The following is a 26927-nucleotide window of genomic DNA, read 5'->3' on the forward strand; positions in this document are numbered from 1 at the left end:
TACAGTATATCCATAGTTCGATATGTTGAGAATATTCATATCAAAACGTTGCTCAAAAGATACAGCTTTTTAAACCTTGAAGCATTCATATAACTGAGAGACATCTCTTGTAAATACGTTAAGTGTAATTAATGAAGTTTTCAGTTTTAAATGTGTTAGTTCTTAATTTCGAAGGTTCAAAATTTAATCCACGAATTTCCAAGTCACATATACCCATGATATTTTATTTCTAACACTAGATTCCTATTTTAACCCAAAGAATTCGTTCTGTATTTCAATGGAAACTCCCGTCTTTTATAATGTTTCTATTTATTTTTATATAGCTAGAATTTAATGTAGCTAGTTAAATCAATGAGACATAGAAAACAGTGCTGCAGTTTCATTTATTAGAACAATAGATAGGAACACCAAAGGACATGTTGCCTCGGTAAAGGAACTTAATAATAAAAGCATCGCTCCACCAAACTTTTATGCTATGAAACACTCATCGGAACATCTTGAGTTGTAAACTTACTTGAGGACTACTACTAATTCACAATACAATTATAAAATGAACAAACGCACAATACTTTAGAAAATCCGTTGAGCAATTCATTATTTCTGTTCTGTAACGGAACGAACAAAACAGATAAAATATTTATCACAATTTCATTCTGAGATTAGTTTGTCAAACAAAACAATATTTTATAATCGAAGTTAATGAAAAATAATGGTACACAATACTTAATACATACTAGTAGTATTTTAATGTCACTCGCAATTAATTGAAAAAGTTATATTGATAAAATGTAAAAAATAAAACATACTTGTGCTTTTATTAGTTACGAAAACAAAATATTCATATTTTATAAATACCTAGATAAATTATTTAACATATATATATAGTCTTAGTGAAGGGTTGTACTTATTTAAACACCAGAAGTAAATAAAAATGACATAACACGTTACTGATTCCTTCAATTCATAATTAAACACCTTTTACAAATAAATTTAAAATGACTTTCACCATGACTCTTCGGTTAGTACATAAATTTTCTTTACAAAAAATGTGAAATAGGTTTCTGGAAAAGTATCTGTTTAAACTCCACAACTTATAGGTTTCCCATACTATTGTTGGAAATAGGTTTCTGGAAAAGTATCTGTTTAAACTCCACAACTTATAGGTTTCCCATACTATTGTTGGAAATAGGTTTCTGGAAAAGTATCTGTTTAAACTCCACAACTTATAGGTTTCCCATACTATTGTTATTTTTTCATTACAAACTTACTTTTCTAAAACCTTTAACTTTATTGATAAAACTCCCTGTTAACTATCAGTGTGAATATATGTACTAAGTTATTCGAACTATTTGAAAGGTTTTGGTTTACATGCCATACTATCGAAACATTATAAGCCAATAGGCCTTAAATTTGCGACAGGAAATCACGTAAATTGCAGGTGTTTTTTCTTAAACATTGTTGTTGTTTTGTACATTTTAGGTTCAAAGTCAGAGGCAATGTTTTTTTTTTTTTATTTAAATAGCATTTAAAATTATCTTTTGTCTCCCACAAGTCACACCAAAGAGGCATTTCGACCAATCCCATAACTTATCAGTTGGGCTTAAATGATATTTAAACAAACTGTTATGAGATATAAGCACAAAATGAGAATGTGACAAAAATCATCTGCATTTTATGTGATTTTTTATCACAAATTTTAGACCTATTGAAAGTTATTATAAATCATTAAGATATTCCAACCCTGTCAATATTTCTTTAAATGTCATACCTTTAGTTTCCAAAATGTATTTAATTCATGCTGAATTCTTTATACATGCAACACTGTAATAATGAGTTATTATTAACGCTGCACGATACTTATTATTTCTCGTAGATAATTTCATAACATAATTGTACTTAGAATCGTATAAACAGTAACAAAGGTACATTTCATCTATATTTGAGAAATAATTTAGTTAAAAATTCAAACAACACCCCAAATAAATGCTGATTATTAAACAACAACATTTTGAAAATCATGATAATATATAGTCTAAGATTTGATATAAATATGGCTGAAACATTTAAATACCACTGGAGGACTTCAGCTAGCGCGTACACAAACGTTATACCTTAGGCATCATGGCAACAGTTCTTTAATTACTGTAACGTTAACTACATGTGGGAAAAACAAACGTGAACAGTAAGCACAAAAATTCGTAACTTTTACCAGAAAAACATTCATAAGACTTAAATTTGAAAACGTCAATACAATTTAAAGGGAGAAAGCAAAACCAAATACACAGAACACAGCATAACAACGGATAAAAATGACACAAAATACAGATTTTTAAAAAGGTTTACCAATAATTTAAAAGCAATTCTATTGGATGTCCCTTTGAGCTCAACTCGCCAATTAGAATTAAAAAAAAAAAAAGGATGACTACAGTTCCTCTACTAGTACGTTTACAGTTAACAGTGGTTCATATTCAACATTATTTTACTTAGGATTTCCTTAAAAAAAACAACAACAACAGCGAACCATAAAAACACAGTAATCTAACATGAAAATTATACTCCCAAACTCATTATATTTGTTGCAAAGTTTCCATGATCTCTTCTCCATTCCCAAAACTTGAATATAGAGTATGAATTTCAAACTCTGTAAATCTTCTCATGACTGAACCAGCTTAACATTCCAATTTACACAAAAACTGATTACAACAGCACTAAGTCTTTACCACTTCTAACAATCGCTTGCATTTTAAATATGAAAATAAATATGAATTATTCTAACAGGATAATAAATTGTGCAATGCAATTATCTTGCCACTTAATGTACAAATCAAAATTGAACACAAGAAAAAAAGAATTTTTGTCCCATTAACTATGATCTCTAAAAAGTTTTTTTTCCATTATGTCTTACTGTGTTTGCATTTGAAATATGTTTTTTTTTTCTAGTTTCTATACTTGAAAGTTAAAAAATTCTGAGAATCTATTACTGTAATGGATCTAACATATGAGCAAGAAATTATAGACAATCAAGTCCTTTCTGCATCACAAGCTTCAAATGAGTAATACAAAAAATTTAAATATATATATATATATACACACACAGAGAGAGAGTTAACAGTTATTTACCAAGTAAATATTTCAAATAAAATGTCTGTAAGATTGTACTAAAATCTCTTCAAATATTTAGGAATATAACACAAGTACTAAATATTTCTGTAGACACACTCTGCAGTGATACATTACATCATAATTCACACTGTGCAATATACACGTATATCTACGTATGACAATACACATCATTAGAAAGAAAACAATTCTTTCATTAAATAACATTCTCAAGAACTAAAATCATTCTGTACAATATACATGAATGGCTAGTTAGAAATACACACAGAGTAAATCCTAATACTCTTGTAACAACCTAAATATCAAGATTTCAAATGCCAAGTAGAAAAATACACATATAGATCACACTATTGTCAAGACTACCTCACATTACTCTATGCATTCAAACATCTATTACAGTGTATACATAGGTGTGAAGCCAAAATACTTAATAAGATTTAGGAACCAGATTGTTTTTGAAACATTCTAAAATGCTAACTTCTTCATTTAGTGTCATTCTGACACCATTATAATAAACCTCAGATGATGCATATACATCCTACAAAGACTTACAAAAATAGACCAATTACCTGTCATACAGCTGACTTTTTCACTTAGTGTCACTGAGACATCAGGATAAAAAACCTTCAGTTCATGCACTCATTGAAATTTTAACACAACAGTACTAACCAACTTAGAAAATGCTCAGAGAAGATACAACACATACAAATATTACAGCCAGGCATTCATCTCTTTTTTTCTTTTTTTACATCACTATCAATTGCCATCACTATCAATCAGTGGCAGGTTGTAAGTGTTTGATGCAAATCTTGCATATCTTACAAAGTCCCAAATTAAAACCTGTTTACAAAGCTGATAGTGATATAAAAAAAAGAAAAAAATACTTGTTTTAGAAACGATAATCTTACCACACAGCAGAACGTCAACATACAGTGAATTATAACACTATCAGTTTGATATTTATAACACTCACACTCTACTGTGCAGAGAAAAACACAACTTTTTTAAAACTTTTAAGTTTTTGTTTCCAGCAGTCTGTCTTATAAGTGTGAATGTAATACAAATGAGTTAGCTGAAGATAGTATTCTCTGTCAGTAACATAAGAAACCAAGACTACTGTTTTCTTCTTACTTCAAAATACATTTAACACATAGCTTTGGAAATAAAATAAACACATACCACATTAAATTTTCTCATTATATTCTACCACACATTTTAAATTTATAGTTTATACTTTCTACTAAGTTTCTATAATTCAAACAATCACAGGTGATTAATCAATCATAGGCTGATTAATGATAAATTCTGTCACTTTTTTAATTCTTATTCATGATACAATTTTATTATTTCATTGCCAACTACTTTCAAACACACTTAGATAATTATAATGTATGTTTGGTAGGTTTTACATAAAATAAAGATTTAGCATTCTAGTTTCTCAATATTCATACAAGAAGTATTTTAACTTTTAGTAAAAGTCATTTGTTCTAAAATTTCAAAATATTTTTTGTTAAACAAACACTAATTTCATGACTGCTGGCATTTAAGTGAACTATTAGTTTTTGCTTTGTACCACAAGTTTTAGTAAGCCCAATTCTTTTCTTTTTAATTGTTCTATGCTCTCATATATCAGAAATCTATTAATACAGCAAAATTTGACTAAAAAATGTTTTTTTGTCTGAAAGGTGTGCAATTCTTATTGCATTTTTCCTTCATGATTTGGTAGAAAATATTACAGTTTAACATAATTTATGTAAATATTTAGTTTTTGACACTCTCTACAATACAAAATTGTTTTGATACAAACACTAAGATATATCATTACCATCAATATTGGGTTTCATACATACACACACACCTAGTAGTATATATAGGAACATATAAACAGTAATCTAATAATATACACATAACCAACACTGTTTGACAATACAAAGCTGATAATAACATTAATGTGAATAAACATTCATGTATGAACATAAAATAGTGTGTTTCACATATTACATTCTTCCTTCACTCATAAGTTCCTATAACTATAACAACACAAGTAATCATCCAAGATTACTCAAATGCAGAACTTTCAAAACTGTATGATGACAGTGTCAAATAAAATGTTCGAGTATTTTTCTTTGATTAAATAAAACATTTTTTCAAAGTATAACTGAAAAAAATGAAACATACTTTAGTAAATTTTTTTAATATCAAAAACTTATAGATGGCCTTAAAGGTCACAAAAAGAATGGTAATAACATTTTAAAACATTCTCACTTTGTAACAACAGTGTGTATGTATGTACACACACACACACACTTTTTATTGTTACATTTAACAATTAAAAAATAAAATAAATGCTGTTAACTCCATAGACATGAATGTCTAAACATTAACACCACAATTTTTAAAAACACATGAAAGTTTTTAAATGATAATATACTACTTAAAATAATTAAAACAAAAACTGAATAAAATGGATAATATTTATCATTATCATATTTAACACTGTAAAATACAAAACCACTTTGATGCTGAGGCATAAACTCCTTAATATTTTACTGCAAAGGTGGAACTTAGCAGCCTTAGTTTTCAAATAGTAGTGTTAATGTTATAATTGTTAAGAACTTATGTTATCAATAACAATGTTGTTTTAAACACAGAAAATATGCACAATTACATCATATTAACAATATATATATATAAAACTTAATCATGCATTTTCTTAGGAAACATTCATCTTGAGTCAACAGGGAACATTTTTATCTTTCTTTCACTAGACTAATGTTATTCACAATTACCAAGCATATCTAGGAAGTTAATAGACAAAAAAAAATGTTTTTTTAAGATCTAATCTGATATTATTTACTAGAAACATCAGCAAACTTACAAATTTTGTTGAATATAAAACAAATTATTTACTTTCCAGTTAGCAGTGCACCTCTAAGTAAGCTGACAATGATCTATCCTTGAACTAGTAAGTTATAATGAAGAATCCTAGATAATAAATTAAAACTGACTTTAAAATGTAACACAGGTGCCAGTTTAAAAATTACCTAATTCTATCAACTAAGAAACACAAGAAGAGAACACTAACAAGAAGAGATGTCAAAATTTTTTGAATATTCTAATTTCCAAAAAAACAAGTTTCTTACAGCAACATTCTTTATTCTACAATATGTAAAGGAAAAATCTTTATTATCCCATCTGTATTCTTCCTCCATGATATTCTTCAATACACAAATGGCAGCTCCAAGACCCTGTAAAACATAAATAGTAAATGATAAATAATCAGAACTAGTATCTAAACTAACAAGCATTCTTGCTGTTTATTTATTTTAAAAATTACTAATTCTTTTTTTACTGAAGGAAATTGTAATATACTTGCAAATGTTACAATAATACTCTTTGAATCACTGTGTACAATATATATATATATACTTGTACACATCTTTTAATTTTTTTTTTATTTTCTAGGAGAAAATGAATGAAAAAAAAGCAAAGAACTTCATATTTAAATGTATGTTTCACAAATTTCACAAGTGTCAATACCATGGACTAGAACCCTATAATTTCAAGAATAAGCCAGACATACACATACAAATCATTTCTAAACACCTTTATGAGCCAGACCAACCACAAACTCTTATATATTTACTGTCAGTCAGCTTCAAAACAAAATAATCAGTAAATAATTCAAATGTCCCAAAATACATCATAATTTCTATAGTATGGTTCTTTATTGCAAATACATAATTCTGAAATAAAACTGATTTCTTTAATGTATCCAGAAAAGAAATGAAATTTTATTTCATATATACAATTCATGTCAGATTACAGCCAACAGACACTGTTAAAAAATGTGGATGTGGCAAACCAAATATCACTTCACAACACAGTCTGGTTAGCCCTTTCACAATGGGTCAGGGTTCAAAAGCGATATCCCCTTTGTTAACTTGCATTCAAAATTTTATTGAACTACTATTTTATGAACTTATGTCAAGTTTGAAATCAAACTGTAGATTATAATTCAAACTTTATTATATTAGATATGAGTTAATTTCTTAATTTAAAAGTAAATATTAAAATAATTCACCTACATTTAGATTTTAGTAAGTCATGTGGTGTATTGAATGCAGCTCCACTTAAAATTAAATGTTTGTGATGTCAAAATAATAAATCTGTAGTTTCATACAAATTAGGAACTGAAATTACTAATATTATCAAGCTAGAATATATAATGAGAACCTCATATCTTTTTATTTTACTAAGATATGACTTATGTACTGAATCATAAACAGTAGCCTTGTTCAGTTCTTTTCATTTTATGAAATGGTCCCGTATATACACTTACTTCATGACATGTGAATAACCAATCAGCAGCTTAGAATGTTCCAAGAGTAGTTTTCCCCACCATTTTAATCTTTGAAAGGCCCGGCATGGCCTAGCGGGTAAGGCGTGCGACTCGTAATCCTATGGTCGCGGGTTCGCGCCCGCGTCGCGCTAAACATGCTCGCCCTCCCAGCCGTGTGGGCATTATAATGTGACGGTCAATCCCACTATTCGTTGGTAAAAAGAGTAGCCCAAGAGTTGGCGGTGGGTGGTGATGACTAGCTGCCTTCCCTCTAGTCTTACACTGCTAAATTAGGGACGGCTAGCACAGATAGCCCTCGAGTAGCTTTGTGCGAAATTCCAAAACAAACAATCTTTGAAAATCCTACAATGTTCTTTCAATCCAAGATTTCAATGAGGTAAGTGTTGTCTTTAGTCTGCTCGAAGTTTCACATTTTTTTAAAAATTGGAATAAATCTTAGTTACTAAGCTTAATAAATTATAGTGGAATTCTATGGTACTAGAGTAATTATTTGAATTTTTTGGTTATTCAACCGCACATATAACACCTAAACAATTTTTTTTATATCCTCCATATGTGAAATTTTAAAAGGCTTAGCAACCAAGTACAAAAGTCATAATGAAAAGAGATGATTGTTTGCTTTAATTCTTAATTTATTGTTCTACATTTTAAGAAAAATAAGTTTAATAATTTATTTCTAAATATTAATAATCTATATACATATGCATAGTGTATATTAATTGAAATGTGACTGTATATTACAAAATACTAGTCCACCAGAACATAGCCAACACAGGGAAGATTAGAGATCAGTTTTATATTACTGGATACTGACCTGAGTGCATGTGCACTGCGTCAATGCAAGCTATTTAATATTAAGTAGGAATGACTGGTAGGTCAATATAATAAAAATAAATGTATATGTAAATATATAGCATTATGACACTTAAGCTACTTAGACTAAACCTCTTTTTTGTGTTATAATATGTAGTCATTCTAGCACAAAAGAAAAAACAATTTTATTTGTTTCCTAATTTTTTATGATGGATACAAGTTTGGTTAAGTGACAGACCCCACATAGAGTAAAGTAATAACAAAATATAAAGCTTTGCTAAAAACAAACGTTTGAAATGCAGTTAGGAGGTTTTAGATATTTTTGAGACAAAGTTTTTAATCATAACATGAAATCACTTTGTACTCAGACTGGTAACAAAACACTATTTTCACAAACAAATCTTCAGTGAAATATTTCACTAAAACATGATTTTTCTGAATACAAAATACCTGTAATACTTACTAAAAGTCTACAAAATTTTGTGAAGATACATATGCTGTATCAAAAGTTATAGTTCAAATACTTAACATGTGGAAATGTGTAGACGAATTAGTGTATATTATACCAAGCCTGCAGCAAAGGGGTTAAATACGTTTCCTGTATCATTGTATGAGCATCATACCAGTTCCAAGGAACAAAATAGTTTGGTGAATTTGATTAATAAAAACTGCTATACAATATTGAACTTGATTAGCAATTAGCAAACATTTTTAGCATTTTTTTAAACATTTATCATTTTAAAACATTAAAGCAATTAAATCTAGCACTAAAAATCTTAACTCTTTGTAAAGATAGCCATTAATAAAAGAACTGTAGATGATATGTTTTTAATCTAATAGAACTTTTATTCAGCTTCAAATCCTAATATTTAATTCTACCATACATTTAATTTATATAAAAAACAACTTCAAAACTGCAAGAAATACAAAAATATCAAACACCTCAGCCACCACAAACTAATGCAACAATTATTAACCTAAAAAGGAAGTGACCTGCAGATATTGCAATTGAACAAGATTTCCACAAATTGTTTTTTATATTAATTAATTTATTTTTATTTTTTGGTGAGACCTCATCACTCCCTTCACAAAGTGGATTATATGATTATTTGAAGAAGAAAGTGCCTAGTGACTTTACAGCAGTAATTATCCCTCTCACCATGGGCATCATTTACTCTGCATGTCACAAAGTTTTTAGTGAGTTACATTCAAGATTTAATAATACCAATTAGTATAGCATAAAATAATACATAATAACTTATATTTTAATAGTATACAAGTTTTAATTTCTTATATTATAAGGCAATATTTAAAAAAAAAGACTGAATTTCCCTAGTGTGAGAAATGAGACATTTCTTTCTCTAGACATCCACACTTCTCTAACTTGTTTACCTTCAAGAAGTAGAAAATTTAAATTACTTATAATTTTTACATCATTTAGATAAAGTACAATTTTCATAGCTTTAATTTTATTTACTTAGATAACTATCAAATAGAAGATCAGATCCATCTTGCCACACCCATCTGTCACATCTTTTCTTTTAGGATTTGTCAGCAGTTGTCTCTTATGTTTAATACAATATTATTTTAACCAATAGAAAGCCAAGGTTTCATCAATCAAATGACATATTACATTATGTTGTTTTCTGTACAGAAAAATGTTAATTCCTCTTTCAGTACAAGTTTTGTTGAAACACACTGACTGCTTGGATGAATTTGTAACAGTCTCATAGCAAAGTTGGAAAACCAAAAGAACTGGGATAGTTATTGGACATTGTCTACTTTTTGCCTGTTATTATTCTATTTTCTTTGGTGCATTAGTATAAAAAATGCATGGTTAAGTGTCACTGAGTCAATACAAAATAAAAAAAAGGCCAAGGTAAGGACATTATTTCCTGTTTTTCATATTTATTTGTTTAAGTTAGATTAAGTAAAATAAATAACAGTAATATAATAAAAAAATTCACAATACACACATGCAAGCAGCTCAGAGTAGCTCATGGGTAGTGTAATTTAATAGTTTAATGTTGTTAGCCACATGTTCCTCAGGTTATTTACTACTTATAATGGGGAAAATAGTACTAATAGTTAGACATGATTCAAAACATTTCCAACTTCAATGTAGAAATGTGTCATACACAGATCATGTACAAGCTTTGTCAATGTCATAGTGTAGTAAACAGGCACAGCTTTTCCATTAAGAAACTGACAAACACAATGTAGTCATAACCAAAGTCCCTCACAGTTGCTACTTTGTATTTGTGTTATACTCAGAGCATTAAGGAAGATTATATATGTAAAAAAAAAAAGCCGTTTTTTTAACATATATTATTTTCTATACAAGTGGGTTTTCTCGTCATCACGCATCAAGGAAGAATACTACATTTGATACCACTGATAAGGACACATATTGAACTATGAACTATATTATCCAGTGTACACAAAATAAACTCCTATTTCTTTTTTTTTTAACACACTTCATACATCAACTTTTATAGGTATGTCAGCATTTTTCCATGGTGAAAAGTAAACTATGTCTAATCTTTGTAATTTTTACTCACAATCTTTCACCAACATATGCACAATCACAGTTCGTTTTGTTTACTGTTAAGAAACAAACATTTTAAAGTCATACAAATAAGTTTGTGTTTTTTAAACACACATCAGTGTAACAAATTTCTTTCTTTGTTACAGAGAAAAACTGCTTTGCACATTGGGCATTGCTAATCTGTACACTTCATGTTGCTAGTCCAACAGTATCAGTAGTAAGCAATGTCTTGTTACAAAAAATATGAAACACAATTTGTGATGATGTGAAAGCCATAACTTTACAATATTAATTTTCCATTACTGCTTACCTAAAATACAAATTACCCAATTAATGTAACCTTAGACTTTTTTGTTACACAGAAAAAATATTATGTTGAAATAAACTAAATTTCTTGTTCATGTAATCGCAGTACATAATGTACCAGTTACACTTTGTACTGTTGTAGCTCAAAATTCAATAACACACATACAAGTACATTTATGACTAAAAACAATAACAACAAAAACTTCCTCACACACATACACCAGAAGCAGCATTTCTTTGCTTACAATATTCTAAGTAGAGGGATATTTGTTTTTGTTAAATCTAAATTGACCTGGATTTTAAAAAATTATTACCCTTGATATTATTTCTAGCTGCAATACTTACAAGAAACCCTAAAGTACAAGTTTTCAACAGAGTGTTTGAAAGGGTTTCTAAAATAAAATTTATCTTAAATTCTTTTCATTATTGACTGTTGGTCTGCACAGAATCAACCTCAACTTCTGACTCAGCTTTTATGCCACATTAACCCATGTTTCAGGGTTTTTGATCTCAACACTTTCAAAGACCAGAAGGTTATGTATTTATTAACCTGCTATTTCTATTATTTGCAAGTTGCTCTTTTTATGTCCCCTCATACCAAAACACAGAATAAGCAAGATAGTGTTTAAGAATACAGTACAAATTAATGGTTAAAATATCCACTCAATATTCATCCTCTGCCTTGAAACACCAAGTGCACAACACTGAATCTTTTTAAGTGAGAAAATATGAAAAGTGTTTTCATTTTACATAATAAAACATAATCAATTAAGCAAAATATGAGTCATTTTGGCACTAATCATATCACCATGTGACATCAAACCACAGTCATCTTTTGCAAAAAATACAAGCACCAATAAACAAAAAATAGTGTTATACACTTTACCTCAAAAGCTAATCTTGAAGAGCTCAGTGCAAGGACCCCTAACTTTTCAGTTGGATCCCTAAAACTGTATAATAAATGGTCTCTTAGACTAAACTTTGAAGCATTGAGAAAACACTAAACATACATGAAATACAGCAGGAACTGACTTACCTTCTGGAGGATTTGACAAAGGAGGATTCAAGCAGTACATATGGTATCCTCTGTCACAGTCATCACAAAACAAAAGCTGGTCCTACCAGAAATAGTAGTCATCTGCTTTAAAATTACAAGTGTTTACATACAAATATTACATGAAACATATACTCAAAAGTTAAATTTATTAACTTTATTAATAATTTTTATATACCAAACCATAGCAACTCAAATAACACAACAGGATGTCCATAAAGTTTAGAAAAACAGGAAAATGACTTAAAGTTGTTGTTTATTATGACTTAAGTACAATTATTTATTAATGATATTTATAATGCCCAAATTTATTTTTTTTAATTACAGGTAGAAATCTTAAGGGATAAAAGTGGCACTGACAAAACTGTCCTATGTCTCCAGACTTTATGGAAACCCTGTACTAAACATTACGAGAAATCTAAAATACTGAGATGAATATTGTAAAAAATTAAATTACTTTCCACATGCTGATCAACATAACATTATTTACAAAAAAAAAATTATTTGTGCAACAATTCTAGTAAAGCATGCTTATATCTCAACAAAATGTTGTGTTTAATAAACAGAATTACCTTTGCAATTAACAGTTTTCTTAATCTGACTATTCAGTTGCAAATTATCTTGGGAAGCATTTTATATTTCTTTACAATTTGGAAAAATGTGATATAAAATGTTTTTTTCGCACCACAGCCAATGGATCGTGGTTTTCTTCTCTTCCTCTATTTTCCTTTAAATGGACATGGACTTAGACAGCATCTTATTGAAGTTTTTCATATTTAAATACAGGTTTTTTAAGTTTAATACTAAAAAGTTATTTTGAGATTTTTGCTGTTTACAGACCATTTATATTAATTAAATAATATAACACGATAAAGAAAACATAAACATACAGTACTATGCAAAAGTGTTAAGACTGTCAAAAATTAGATTTCAGACCGCTTTTCAAGAACAATGGGAGGTAAACACCACAAGTGAAACATCAAAATTTTGTTAATCTTCATATTTAGTACAACAGAAACTTAGTGGAAGTGCTTGAGTTTAGCAAACAGTTAATATTTTGTGTGTCCCCTTTTGCTCTAATAACTGCAGATAGTCTTTCAGGCATTGTTGTAACATATTTAATTAAAGCGTCCTTTGGAGTTGACTCCAAGTGTCTTTCACACACTCCCATATTTTTTCAATTTGGAAGTCTTTTTTGATTTGTCAAGTTTTAAGCTATCAAATCCCAAGTCTCCTCAATGGGGTTGAAATCATTGCATCATTTGAATGACTCCAGCAGTTTCTTTCTTAGCTAAGTAACTTCTACATAAGTTGGATGAGTGCTTGAGGTCATTACCTTCTTGGTAGTAAAATTCTTTACCAATAACACACAAACCACTGGGTAAGCCATGGCAGATCAGTATCTGCTGTTACTTGCATTAATCCACTATTCCATCTATTTTGCTAATATTTCCTGCTACCTTAGCACAAAAACAACCTCAAGCCATCACACTGTTTCCCTCCTGCTTTATGGTAAGTGTTATGCATCGAGGCATCTTTTACCTTTTTTCTGTCAGACATACAACTTATGCTTTGAACCAAATATTTCAAACTTAAACTCATCCACCAATAACACCCTTTTCCAATAACTCATATTCCAGTTTTCTACTTTTTAACTAATTTAAGTCTCTTGACAATATCTGGAGATCAAAGTAAACGTTCTTTAACTGTTACACATGAAATATTCCATTCTCATTGAGTTGTTTTGGTACCACAGATCTGGACACTTCTCCATCATTTGGTACATAGTCATTTTTCTCATGCTCTAGATCAGTGGTAGTCTTGCTTTTCTACTGAAGACTGCATAAATGAAGAAACTTAACATCAGTATCACTGAGTTAAAATGTTATGCCTCTTCCTTTCCTATTTTCAAATTTACCTGTCTCATTCTGTCACATTATTGGTACAAGTATACAGAAATTCTAAAGGATTTTGAATATTCTCACATTGGCTCATTCGTCAACAGCAATCAGTGAAACATTACCACAGTGTTAAAATTTACATTCTGTAATGGTAAGGAAGAATTGGCAACCTAAAATGGAAAGAATGACAAAATATTTTATTCTCCTAAAAACTTGTGCACAGTGCTGTAGAAAAATATGCAATAAAACTTTTGTAATTAAACTTATAAAAGTATGAATTACAAATATGTAAGATATAAACATGGCAAGATATGTACAGATTACTAAAAACTGCTAAATATCATGTATGATAAACACTTACATCATTGTCTGAGGTTCCACACAAACCACATGATTTGCATTCAATGCACTGCCAACGATACTGTTTCACTGAAGCTGTCATGTTGGGAGTGAACTGCAGACAAGTGGGATGAGCTAATGAACCAAAGATCAAATTAATACATAAAGTCATTTCTCAATGTTAGCAACTAGGATGAAAGAAGCACAAAGTACAAGTTTCTTCTGGTGACCTTTCTCAGATATTGAATTTTTATATTGAAGTTCTTTTAATAAAAAGTAATACTTCTGGATAAGTCTATGATAAGTTATTATTACTTCCAATTAGCTAGTTTAAAAACCTTAATCTGAATAGCATTTAATATAAACCATGGGTGAAATGGTCACATCAGATACCCCAATGATTCAGGTATAGTTAACCATGATTTTGAACTGAAGAGAGTGAAGTTAACCATCAGAAGTACCTGCTACCTCAAGTGGTTACTCTAAACCAAACAGTAAGATTGACTGTCATTCTTATATGTACCCACATCTTAAATATGAGAACTTCAGGGACCCAGTTTAATGTGCTAAATACCAAAATACACTCAGGCCTATCCAAAAACAGTCTATTACAGGAAATCACACACCCATTATTTTGAAGAAAACATAATTAAACCAGATATTTTTACACTAGTTTACTACTTTAATGGGCAAAATTTTATACTGTTTTGTTGAAATTACAGTTTTTCTTTGATTCTCTTAAACAAAATGATAATAATAAAAACATTTAGTTCATTAACAAAATACAAAAGATTTTTTTGTATATGTAAATACACATACAACAGATGTGTAGATAGAAGTCAAAAATAAACTGGCTTACCAGCACCAAATATCAACAATCCACAAAATCAATATGGAATTATCTAAGGCTTAACACTTCACTCATACATTCATGTATCACCATATAATGTTCTAATTTGATAATAAACCTCGACTTCATCCATTCCATTTTTTGTAGACTTTCGTTTCAACCAATCTCATTCAGATACACCAGTCATTATTTGCACTCTCCAATCAATCCCAATGGTCAAACTTAGTAGTGCTGTATCACTTAAATAAGTTTATTCATTAAAAAGTCAATACTGCATTTCTTTCTATTCACAAGCTTTCAATGAAATGAAACATGTATATCATACACTAATATCATGATACATAAAAATCTAACAATATGAACATTTTCAAAAAGTGGACTTTTCTTCATCAAGGGTAAAATAACTATTATAAATATGTTGATCAGTTATGATGTCAACATATCATAAGTGAGAGATCACCCATTCACGTGAGTATGATCAATATTGTAAAATAACAATGAGTGTGCATATGTGTCTATATTGAGAAACAAAGATGTAAGGTGGTCTTGAAATAAAAACAGCTTATGAGAATATGCATTTTTGGAAAAGTAATGTCCAGAACAATTGAAAGATTTATCAACAACAGCATTTCACAACATAGGAAATATGAAATATTTACAACAAATTTAAGAAATGAAAGTTATTTTCACACACTGAAAATATGTTTCCAATAGGTTCTTACCTCCACTCACAAGGATAGCTATTCTCATTTAGTCCTGCCCTCAATGAAGTGCTTTAGAAAGAACATATATATTGGAGAAGTGCTGTAAGAGATCTGTAAGAGTAAGACAAAAATGGGAAACTTGGCATGAGAGAAATTAATAGGGTTTTCATAGACAGCCCCCACTTTGGCAAAAGTGACTCAAATTGCTAGGAGTCAAAAAAGGGTTGATCATCCAGCTGATAAGCCAATGCATAAATGATCATAATCCCATGGAGGACAAGGTATGCTAACATCAGCATTAAGCTAAGAAAAGAAATGCTCAACATCAATGCTGATATGAAGGAGAAGAAGAAAAATAAGGTGTTCTAAGGATGGGTGTCATGTGACATGGAAGAAACAGTATCATATGAAATCAATAACAACAAAAAAAAAACAAAATGCATGAGAAAGAATATCCAAAGAGGCAGAGTTCGGCCTCATAGATTCTGTAGGAGAGGCATGGTAAGGCACAGTAGTCATAGCAGAAAGAAGGTTATCAAATTCCTCCCTGTTCAAACAGTGTAGAAGGAACTTGAACATTTCTGGAGGAAGAATGACACATAATGATCAATTTCCCAAAAAATGATAACCAAAAAATCATCAGTCGAGACCCCAGACCAGGAAGCCTAGGAATAGCACTAAGTAGTGGTAAAAATATCAGTAGCTGTAAAACATAAACTTCAGAATTCATCTTAAACTGTGAAGAAGTTAAAGTGAAAAAAAATCAATAAACAAGACTGAGTTACTGTGGGAAACTGCTACAGAAAACTGTTGTAAATTCATGAATCAAGACTTCACAAAGAAAAATAAATTAAATGAACATGTGAAAAGAATGCAATTGAAAAATGTCTGCACTTGATCATCACATAAAGTGACACAGCTTGGTAGAATCAAATACGAGGAGTCACATGCATCAGGTGGATGGTTCTTGCATAATGATATACTTGTGCAATCCAGTGGAACCACATTAATCATGGATTATGTGGGAGTTCAAGGCTTCTATGGCATGCAAAAAACTTTTTGCATATAGTGGACAGGACTGAACAAGAATAGCTATCCATGTGAGCAAAGGTAATGTAGGATATTGGAGTCCAATAATAAAACACACACACACACAGACATATATATATATATGAGAATGGAAATGACACATTTTTAAAAAATCATAATTCTGAAGTAATAATTATAATTAAGAAATAAGGGTTAAAATATTCTTAAACATGTGATACTTTACTGGTTAAAATAATGATTAGGCACCTAATTTTAACTCTAAATTTCAAAAAAATATTTGAGGAAAAATTCCCCTCCAAATGAACTGTGTGGTCTGATTATCTAATCATTTAGTAGGTGTGTTTCATTTCTATCTTAGCAAAAAGCTGTATAAGGGCTATCTGTACTAACCATTTCTAATTTTGAACTCACAGAGTAAAAAAAATGCATGTAGTCAACATCACCAACTGCAAACTCTTGTTTGACCATCATTCTTATAGAGCACATACAGCCCCAAAGTAATGAATGTGATTTTGCAACAATGGCAGACAAACCATGGACCCTCAGATTCATAGTTCACTTTGTATTAACTAAATTCAACAATCTTTCATATAAATCAAAATACAATAATAACTGAAGTGTAAATGACATGCTATTTATTCATCTTGCTTCACACCTTTAAAATTTTCCTTCCTAACAAGATATGTCTGCAGTAGTGTCACTAAGATTTTTGGTCAAGGGGGTTGATTAGTATTCCTTAGGAGATTCCTTTTCAATAATAACTGAAACAAACAAAATTTCCCATTGCTTGGCTAAACAATGTTAAAAATGGAAAGTAATCACTCTTGAATCACACTAGATGGCTCATGCTACTTTTTCTATAATCAGCAAGTCTAACATTTTGGAGATACAATAATACTAGTACTTTGTCATCACTTGCAATTTCCATATTTTTAGGGAAAATATTCCTTACACGGACACATCAATAGCTGTTTGATATTTCTAACTATACATTAATAATAAAACTATAACATTTCTTTGACACGTATGAAGTAATCAAACTGAAAATACAACACTCACTACTTGGGGTATTAAACTTAATGTTTTTGCAAATTTGTTTGTTCTTTGTTATTTAATTTATAATTACAAAACTGTTAATCTTTACAACCTTTGTACATAACACAAAGTATTACTTAACCCTACTGACATGGGTCACAGCTCAAAGCCAAGTCATCATATCTGTTTACCCAAATTCAATATTTTATCGGACTACTATTTTATGAAGTTACATTAATAAATTTAGTATCAAATTGTAGACTATAATTCAAGTTTTAGTATTATACATTAATTAATTTCTTAACTTAAAAATACATATTAAAAAAACATCTAGATATCAATTTTTGCTGATATCAAGTAGTATGCTGAATGTAGCATTGGTTCAAATTAGATGTATCTGATGTCTAATAGCAAAAATCAAATTACCAATACTGAAATGTTAAAATATGAAATAAATACCTTCTATACTTTCTATTTGCTGAGATATCACAACTTTTATTGAATCAAACACAGTGGCCACCACCCCCTCCTTTCATATTCACATATGAATAAATAAACAAAAGCTCAGAATGTCAACCTAGTGGTTTTCTCAGCATCCTTGAAGTATTTGACAGCAAATTCTTTATTTTCATTCTAAATTCCAACTGATAAAGTAGGACTCAAAGTGAAGAGAGCTCAAAATTTCATATATTTTTAGACCCAAATACAGCTTAGTTATGCTGCTTGATAAATTACAGTGTAATTTTATGGTATTGATATAGTAATTTATGATTTTTGGTTATTTCAACATAAATGTATATAAAACCTAAAAAAATTATTTCATTCCACATTCTTCACATGCAAAATTTGGTAAGGCGTAACAATAATGGAAAGCAACAAATGAGTATAAAGTTTGTGACTAGAATAAATAATTGTTTTCTATACTTCTTTATTTACTGTTCTATGTTTTAAGAAAAATAAGTTTAAGAACTTTGTAAATAATAAAAATGTGTAATCATATATAATGTATTATAACTGAAATATGACAATTTTACAAAATACTAATCTACTCAAACACAACCAAGAAAGGTCACTTTGTAAAGACCTGTTTTACTTTCTTGGATAAGGCAATATGACTGCATGTACTCCATATCACTGCAATTTCTGTAACGTTAGCCAAGCATGGCTATAAGGTCAATATAATAAAACTAATTAACAGATATACATGTATAACGTTATAAAGTTATTTAGACTTAACATTTGTGTTTTTGTGTTATAATTTGTTGCCATTCTAGAATGAAAAAACATAATTTATATTTATTTCCTAGTATTTATGGTGGTTACAAGGTTAGTCAAAATGACAGACACCCCTAAAATTAGGGTAGAGAAAATAACAGACAAAATACAAAGCTTTACTGAAAACAAACATCTGTAACATATTTAAGAGGTTTTAGATAGGACCTAAATGATATTTGATATTTTTGGGGTAAAAAATAATATTTTTAATTATAACATGAAACATCACTTCACATTCGAACTAGCAATAAAACAGACTCGATATATTCACAAACAAAGCTTTAGTAAAAATATTTCATTTAAAAATTTGATTTTTTGTGTACAAAAGACTTGTCGAGTATATTAAAAGTCTACCATATTTCATAAAAACACACATTTTGCATTGAAAAGTATATCTCAATGGTCAACTGAAATCTGCTGAATTAAGCAAAAAGTTGTTTGAACAATAATTTTTCATCTAATTAAGCTTAGAATACTAAAATTTTGCAAACTTACCAGCCACCGATTTTATGCAAGATCAACTTACCTGAACGACCACAATCAGCACAAGAAACCAATTCTTCTGCCAGTCTGGTTTTTTTGTTTTCATTGCTATCTCCAAGACAGAAGTCACAGTAAGGACTAGGAGCAGCTAGTGGTTTCCCTGATGCACTTCGCTGACCTGAAATAAAATAATTCTAAGCTACTCTATGTGCACACAATAAATATAGATTAATATATTTTAACAAAATTCATGATTGAAATGGAATTTAAAAATAGCTATAAATACACAATAAGCTATATCACTCATTAGTTCTATGCACTTTCTTCCTGTCTCTTCTTGTGACACAGTATGTTTCAAACCTTCTCACAATATATCTAGCTCCACATACACACCCAGTAGAACATGAACTGTAATAGCTCATTTCTGAGAGAGGAAAGAAGAATATGTGCTTATCTTGGGGAAATAAGTGCATTCCATCTTAATTTTGAAATTACGGATTTCATACTGTGCCAGAACGGATGATTAGGTATACTGGGAAACACAGTTTTCATCTCAAACATTAGTGGAAGCACCTTCAGGGTTTTGGTCATGTAAACCTACCCTCGTGTCAAAAATATAAGAGACAAATGACATTTCAGTGGAATGAAGGGTGTTAAAAACTAGTGGTATGGAACAAAACCTGCAATCTAACTGCACAATAACACAGAATAAAGAGAATAACTTTTTTGTTTAAATATTAACATAAATTTATATAAAAAAGTTATAATTTTCTCAAAAAAGTTCATATTCTTGCATGCAAAGAAATTAAGTGAATGGATTTTGTGTGACACAATTGGGAAGACTAACCAACCAACAAGAAAGAAGTTATTCTGAAGAATATGGAGAAAAAAAATGGAAATTTAATTCAAATGATATGACTTAAGAAAAACAAGCAAGACCAAACACAATGAATAGATAAAGTACATTACAAAACACTGGAAAAAAAACAAAGTCAAACCTTAAATAGTTTCCCACATACAAACAAAACAGAAAAAAAAAAAGAGAAATGGAAAATCTTTTTAATTTAATATCTTCTTGAGTTATGTGGAAAAAAAATCTAGAATAAAAAATACAGCTAATAGGGAAAAATAAGAAAACATCTTTAAAAAATGTACCTAAAATATTACATCAGAAAGCTTGAAACATAAGAATTATCCCTTACCAAAAAGCAAAAAATGCAAAAGAAGCCAATGACATCACAGTGTGCAGGATAAAAGCAATAAAGAGCTAACAAAATAATTGATTCTTGAAGGTGGCATCTATGAATAACACAAGTGAAAAAACAAAAACCAATTTCATAGGTAATCACAATGACTGTATTAGAAGTTCAAAAACCCTTCACCAATCTCATTGGCTGCTAGAGCAATTTAAAAAACTTCCAACAAAAGGAGGTGGGATACACAATACTGATGGAACAAAGAACACCTGGAACAAATTACAAAAGGAGGTGGGATACACAATACTGATGGAACAAAGAACACCTGGAACAAATTACAAAAGGAGGTGGGATACACAATACTGATGGAACAAAAAACACCTAGAACAAATTACAAAAGGAGGTGGGATACACAATACTGATGGAACAAAAAACACCTAGAACAAATTACAAAAGGAGGTGGGATACACAATACTGATGGAACAAAGAACACCTAGAACAAATTACAAAAGGAGGTGGGATACACAATACTGATGGAACAAAGAACACCTAGAACAAATTACAAAAGGAGGTGGGATACGCAATACTGATGGAACAAAGAACACCTAGAACAAATTACAAAAGGAGGTGGGATACGCAAAACTGATGGAACAAAGAACACCTGGAACAAATTACAATCTTCATTCAAAAACACAGAAAGAAAGAGTATCAATTGCCATTTAATCACCAGATTAAACAGTAAAAACAATCAGAAGTGACTTGCATTCCATATTTATATTTAAGTTTATTACATCAACACTGTAATGATATACATACACACTTCAACTAAAATGGGTAGGACTCCAAAATAAGTAAAACCTTCAAGTATGAGCAATGGAGATCATTCTAAACTTTCATTTATAAATTCTTTTCTATCTAACACAGCCACAATGAAAGCATGATATTCAGTATTACATGTCGTAGTAAATTGGCAATTTAAAAAGAGACTTAAGACTTGTAATTTAGCAAACAAACCCAGAAACTATGGCATGAGGAAAAGACAAGGTTACATTTAGAGAAATGAGTGTGTCTGTCTGTTTTCTTATAGCAAAGCCACATCAGGCTATCTGCTGAGCCCACTGAGGGGAATTGAATCCCTGATTTTAGCATTGTAAATCCATAGACTTACCATTGTACTGGCAGGGGACTACATTTAGAGAAAGAGGTTGAACTCATGCAACTCGAGAGCAGTAATTTATAGTTCAAAAGATATGGGGAATGTCAACTGTTTATGAGTCTGGATATCTACACCAACTACTCAGTTTACTGAGTTAAACCAGGAAAATCAGATAGGTTGTAAACACCAACCATCACTTTAATTCAGTTATATCATGAAGCCAAGATTAAAAAAAATGAAAAAGCAGGAAGTTCAAATAAAAACAGTACGGTCCACACTAGTCATCCACTTCACTGAATTAACATATTTTATGCCTTGTAAGATGCTATATCGTGGAAGAGGCACCCTAATTTTGGAAAGACAATTATAAAAAAAAAAGCATTTTGACTCAGCAACCAACACCTTGATGCAACCTTGACTTTTTTTAACCTACTGAGTAAATAAAGTCAAACACATCATTTTCTTCACAGTATATTGGAAATACTAGTTAAATCAAATGTTTTATGCCATTGAAAATACTTGTATTTCATATGTAATGAGATTAAAATTTCTATGAGAGGCCATTTTAAGTAGACCCTAAGCTAACCTCTTGCCTTAAGCCATCACTTTTGTCTTGGAAGATGCATGGAGAATTTTCAATGTATTTTTAAAGAAAAATGTGCAACTTACAAGGTGTAAAATATGATACATCATGAAGTCAAGGTAAAAGAAATTACAAACAAAAAACAGTTATCTATTTGACTCATTAAATAAGGAGGATGAGGAGAAAATACAACAGTCTCCACACCTATTTATGTTTCTTAGTATTCCTTGAGTCTTATCACATCTCCAAAAAATTAATACATGTTGCAATTGTTTTAAGTCTTAACAACAGAGAGCAAATAAATCTAACAACTCTTGTTAAATCAATTTAAACAAAAAAAAAAGACTAAGAAAATACAGTGAAGTCAGAGAATGAATCAATATCTCAGAAACACTCAGATAAATTTTGCACCAACAGAGGAAATAAAAAACATGATTCTTAAAATAGATTGCTTAGGCAGAGTATTCATGATGAGTAATTGTAATTGATGACAACTGCCTATTGTAAGAAACACAAATGTAGAGGACAATGTTTCAAAATTCTTCCATATTTTATCTTCATATCTACCTGAAGATGAAATACATTTGAACTATTGTCTTCTATAATTTGTTTTAAACAGCAAGCAGTTGCCATCCATTGCAGCTCACTTATCATGATTCTTAATCTTTGTCTAAAAGAGAAAGCATCTCATTTAACACAAGAATCACCTACAAGATGTATACCTAAAATTATACAAGACTTGCATCAAAGCAAATTTAAAGCAGGGGTGGATGAAAGAGAATGAACACGTTATTTGCAAATACCACAGAAATCTTAGGCTAATCTGATAGAAGCCACATGAAAAGATATAAACTGAACATGTCCATGAGAATGCAGAATCACTTAGCAGTTAGTGAAAAGAACTAAAAAGCTTGTTTAATATAGAAAGTATTTGCAAAGCAAGTATCCAAGGAATATGCAGCTTAAAACAAAGAAAAACTGTCACATAAGAAATTATACATTTGAATAATAATGTAAAAAGAAAAACTTTTAACTCTTCAGGAGAAGTGGAAACACCTCTAAATTGTATTTTTGAACAAGAAAGAACTAGATAGAGTTCACTAAGGAAACTAGCTTAACAGCAAGGTTATTCAAAAGAACTTCCCAGAAGAGGAGATTCATATGAAAGTACTTCTTAATTTGGAAAGCTAAAATAAAAGTTTCAGGAAAAATATGAATCTTGTGAAAGAACTGTTATCAACATATTTTTTTCTGTTCACAAAAGCACAAAAAAAAGTTTTACAAATTTTAAACTGGGAAGAAAAAAGGATGAATGTTGTATCAAACATCCAAGACATTATAAAAACGTTCTAAATAGTGCCAGAATCTGAAGTACACGATGATGCACATGGCTTGAAAGATTGTTTGTTTGTTTGTTTTGTTATTACGAGTCGCACGCCTTAACACGCTTGGCCATGCCGGGCCAGCTTGAAAGAAAGACCATCAATGAGAATTAAAAAAATGAATTTAACAGCTAACAAAAACTAGGAATAATGCTGAGGTAGCAGTAGAGGCTACTGATAGACAGTGAAGTTTCTTGTGAGAAAGATTGAAATGAGTAGGATTAAAAAGTAATACACGATGAAAGAATGGGAAAAATATGGTCAACAAACAATTAACAACACTTCAAAATATTCTACTCAAAAAAAAAAAAAGAACATTCAAATAACATCAAAGGAATGCATCTAAGTAATTTCTACTTCAAATAAAATTATATCAATAACCTTCAACATTACAAACATCATAATTTTTTACTACTTTTTTCAGGCAATACTCAATACCAGGAAGGGTTAGGCTATACTACTCATATAAATCTTGAGGAAAATATATCATTGAATAAAATGTGTTGCATCATTAAAAACAGCATCAAAAATTACTAAATATGAGCCATCCTTTTCCAACCAGAAATGAGTTCAATTAAATAACTCATTTTCTTTCAAAAGTTTTTTTATGAAATATTCCTCAAAAGCTGAAAATAACTTAGCTAATCCTAAATGTTATGAATTTGTGAAGAATAATGTTGACCACAACAAATGATTCAGAAAGAACTGGACATTTGGAAATTGTTCAAATGTGTGGATTTGAGCTTCAGGCAATAGCTGAAAAATTATATTTTGCATTTATAATTCTTAGCTACATTAAAAAATAACCAATTATGAAAAATACGATTACACAAATTCCTTTTGTTACTTTACTGTGACATATAGGAATTTTAATAACTATGTGATAACTGAATATGTAATCATATATTGAGCAGTGTTTGTAATGTACTACTTCATATTTAAACCAATTCTCTTCATATTTCTCAAAAACTTTAAAAGTGGCCATTAGATAAGTTTTTTGATGCCAGATTTAAGTCTTCACAAATTAATATTACAATATTTTCATGTGAGTTGAAACACACCGATTGCTTACCATTTTTTCAGCAAGAAACCATAAAATTTTTAATGTCACAACTAAGGAAGAGTAAAATACAGTATTTTGCTATTTATGTAGAGAAATCCATGAATCAGATTTGGCAAGCACTTAGTAAAACCTAAAATCCTTTTGTACACAAAAAAATCACATATATTATAAAAGTAAATATTTGTACTCAAGATATGTCTGTGAATCAACATTGGTCTAACTCAGACTTTGACAAATCAGACTAAACAGTGATGTCCACGTGAAGAATAAAAATGATTTTGTCTATCTTACAGCTTGTATATACATTTGCTTAACCTCTAGAACTTCCAAAATACTTATCTATACTTCTTTCAGTATCCTTGTATAATGTATCTGGTAATTATACTCTATCATTACTACATCAGCAATTTAGGGTAAAAAATCAATAGCTGATAACTTTGACATCAAAGTTCTCTAGTTCTCTCTGCCCATGAAGCTCTCTGTTTCTTTTATATTGACTGCAATCATCAAAAAATGATAAGAATCAAAATTTCTAAATTTTTAAAATCCAACACAAGCCCACAAAAATGATTTCTCTTTCAGATGATACTCCTTTATACAGTTGAAGCTTTGTCTCTCTCTTCAGAAAATATTATGAAAGGGTGTTAAAAAACCTTTATTTAAAACTTTGTCTTGGTATCACATAAATGCCAACTACAAATATTGAGTATGTTATATTAAAATGATTTTGGAGCCTCACCATGTATTTTCATTCCCAATGCCACTAAGTACAACAGATGGCCTACTACTGGAAATTTTAAATTTCCAAACTGAAAACATCATAATCTTAGTGTACAAATATTTTCCTTCAAAAACAGCCTTTACATATTCTTCCCAAAATTGACTGGTTTTCAATGGTGTAAAAAATGCCAGATAATTTCAAAATAAGTTCTGATGCATTCTATTTCACCATGATCTTATATCAGTCATGGATGTTACTGACCAATTTGCATATTCAAAATCGTTTCAATATAATAATCTCAAATTTCTGTAGAACTACAATTTTTAAAATGCAAAGGATTATTATGAACATTTAATCCATTCTCCACCTCAAAACACTAACTGAAGAATTATATCACACTTTATATTAGTTACATTAGTATTTCTGCATGTAGCAAAAAAAGAGTTGAAATGCTGTTCTACAAATACAGGTTTTGTTTTTTCAAAATTGTTAGGGGTTTCTTCTCAATCATATAAAGGCATATTAATATTATAAATGTTCATATTAAATATTTATGATGTTGGAAAAACACTTAGGTACAAGAATTCTTAACAGAAATGAATAAAAACATTATAATCAGAGCACTTTAAACAGCTCAACCTTTTTTCTTCAGAAGAAGGAAGAAGAAAGGTCCATTTTTTAATAGCACTTGGGTTATAGTGGTTTTATTCATATTAAATATTTAAAATTCAAGGTACATTTACAAATTCTTTGTCAATAAATGATCAAAATTACATCATAAAGAACACAAAACAGAAGACAGATATATTTTTTAATATATTTTGGAATTAACAAAAAAGACAATATTGAAAGAGTAGTCAAAGTCCAACTATTATTTCAAATTTTCAAGTGTCCTAACATGACTATAACACCTTGTGTCATTACATGATTAAAACAAAACTGGAAGAGTTCCATGTATATGGAAAGAGAATTAATTTAGTTTTAG

The 26927-nt window shown here is 29.8% G+C and overlaps 1 protein-coding gene across 7 annotated transcripts in view; it reads right to left on the reverse strand.

Moving 5' to 3' along the window:
* Window positions 1–371: 371 nt before the first annotated feature.
* The window catches only part of LOC143255323 (zinc finger protein DPF3-like), a 49493-nt gene continuing 22937 nt past the window's right edge, over window positions 372–26927 (reverse strand). For 2 of the 7 annotated variants that reach the window (XM_076510805.1, XM_076510796.1), the window contains exons 6-9: window positions 19885–20019; window positions 14467–14579; window positions 12187–12268; window positions 372–6368 (exon numbers count right to left, since the gene is read on the reverse strand). In XM_076510805.1, the coding sequence (XP_076366920.1) occupies window positions 6307–6368; window positions 12187–12268; window positions 14467–14579; window positions 19885–20019 (392 nt within the window). In that variant the 3' untranslated portion in view covers window positions 372–6306. Of the gene's footprint in view, window positions 6369–12186; window positions 12292–12776; window positions 14276–14466; window positions 14580–17703; window positions 17810–19884; window positions 20020–26927 lie in introns of those variants that run through there. The other 5 variants (XM_076510821.1, XM_076510814.1, XR_013030562.1 and 2 more) reach the window with 5 other exon arrangements.

The sequence above is a fragment of the Tachypleus tridentatus genome, chromosome 1, assembly GCF_004210375.1.
Source record: "Tachypleus tridentatus isolate NWPU-2018 chromosome 1, ASM421037v1, whole genome shotgun sequence".
In the NCBI taxonomy this organism is placed as follows: Eukaryota; Metazoa; Arthropoda; class Merostomata; order Xiphosura; family Limulidae; genus Tachypleus; species Tachypleus tridentatus.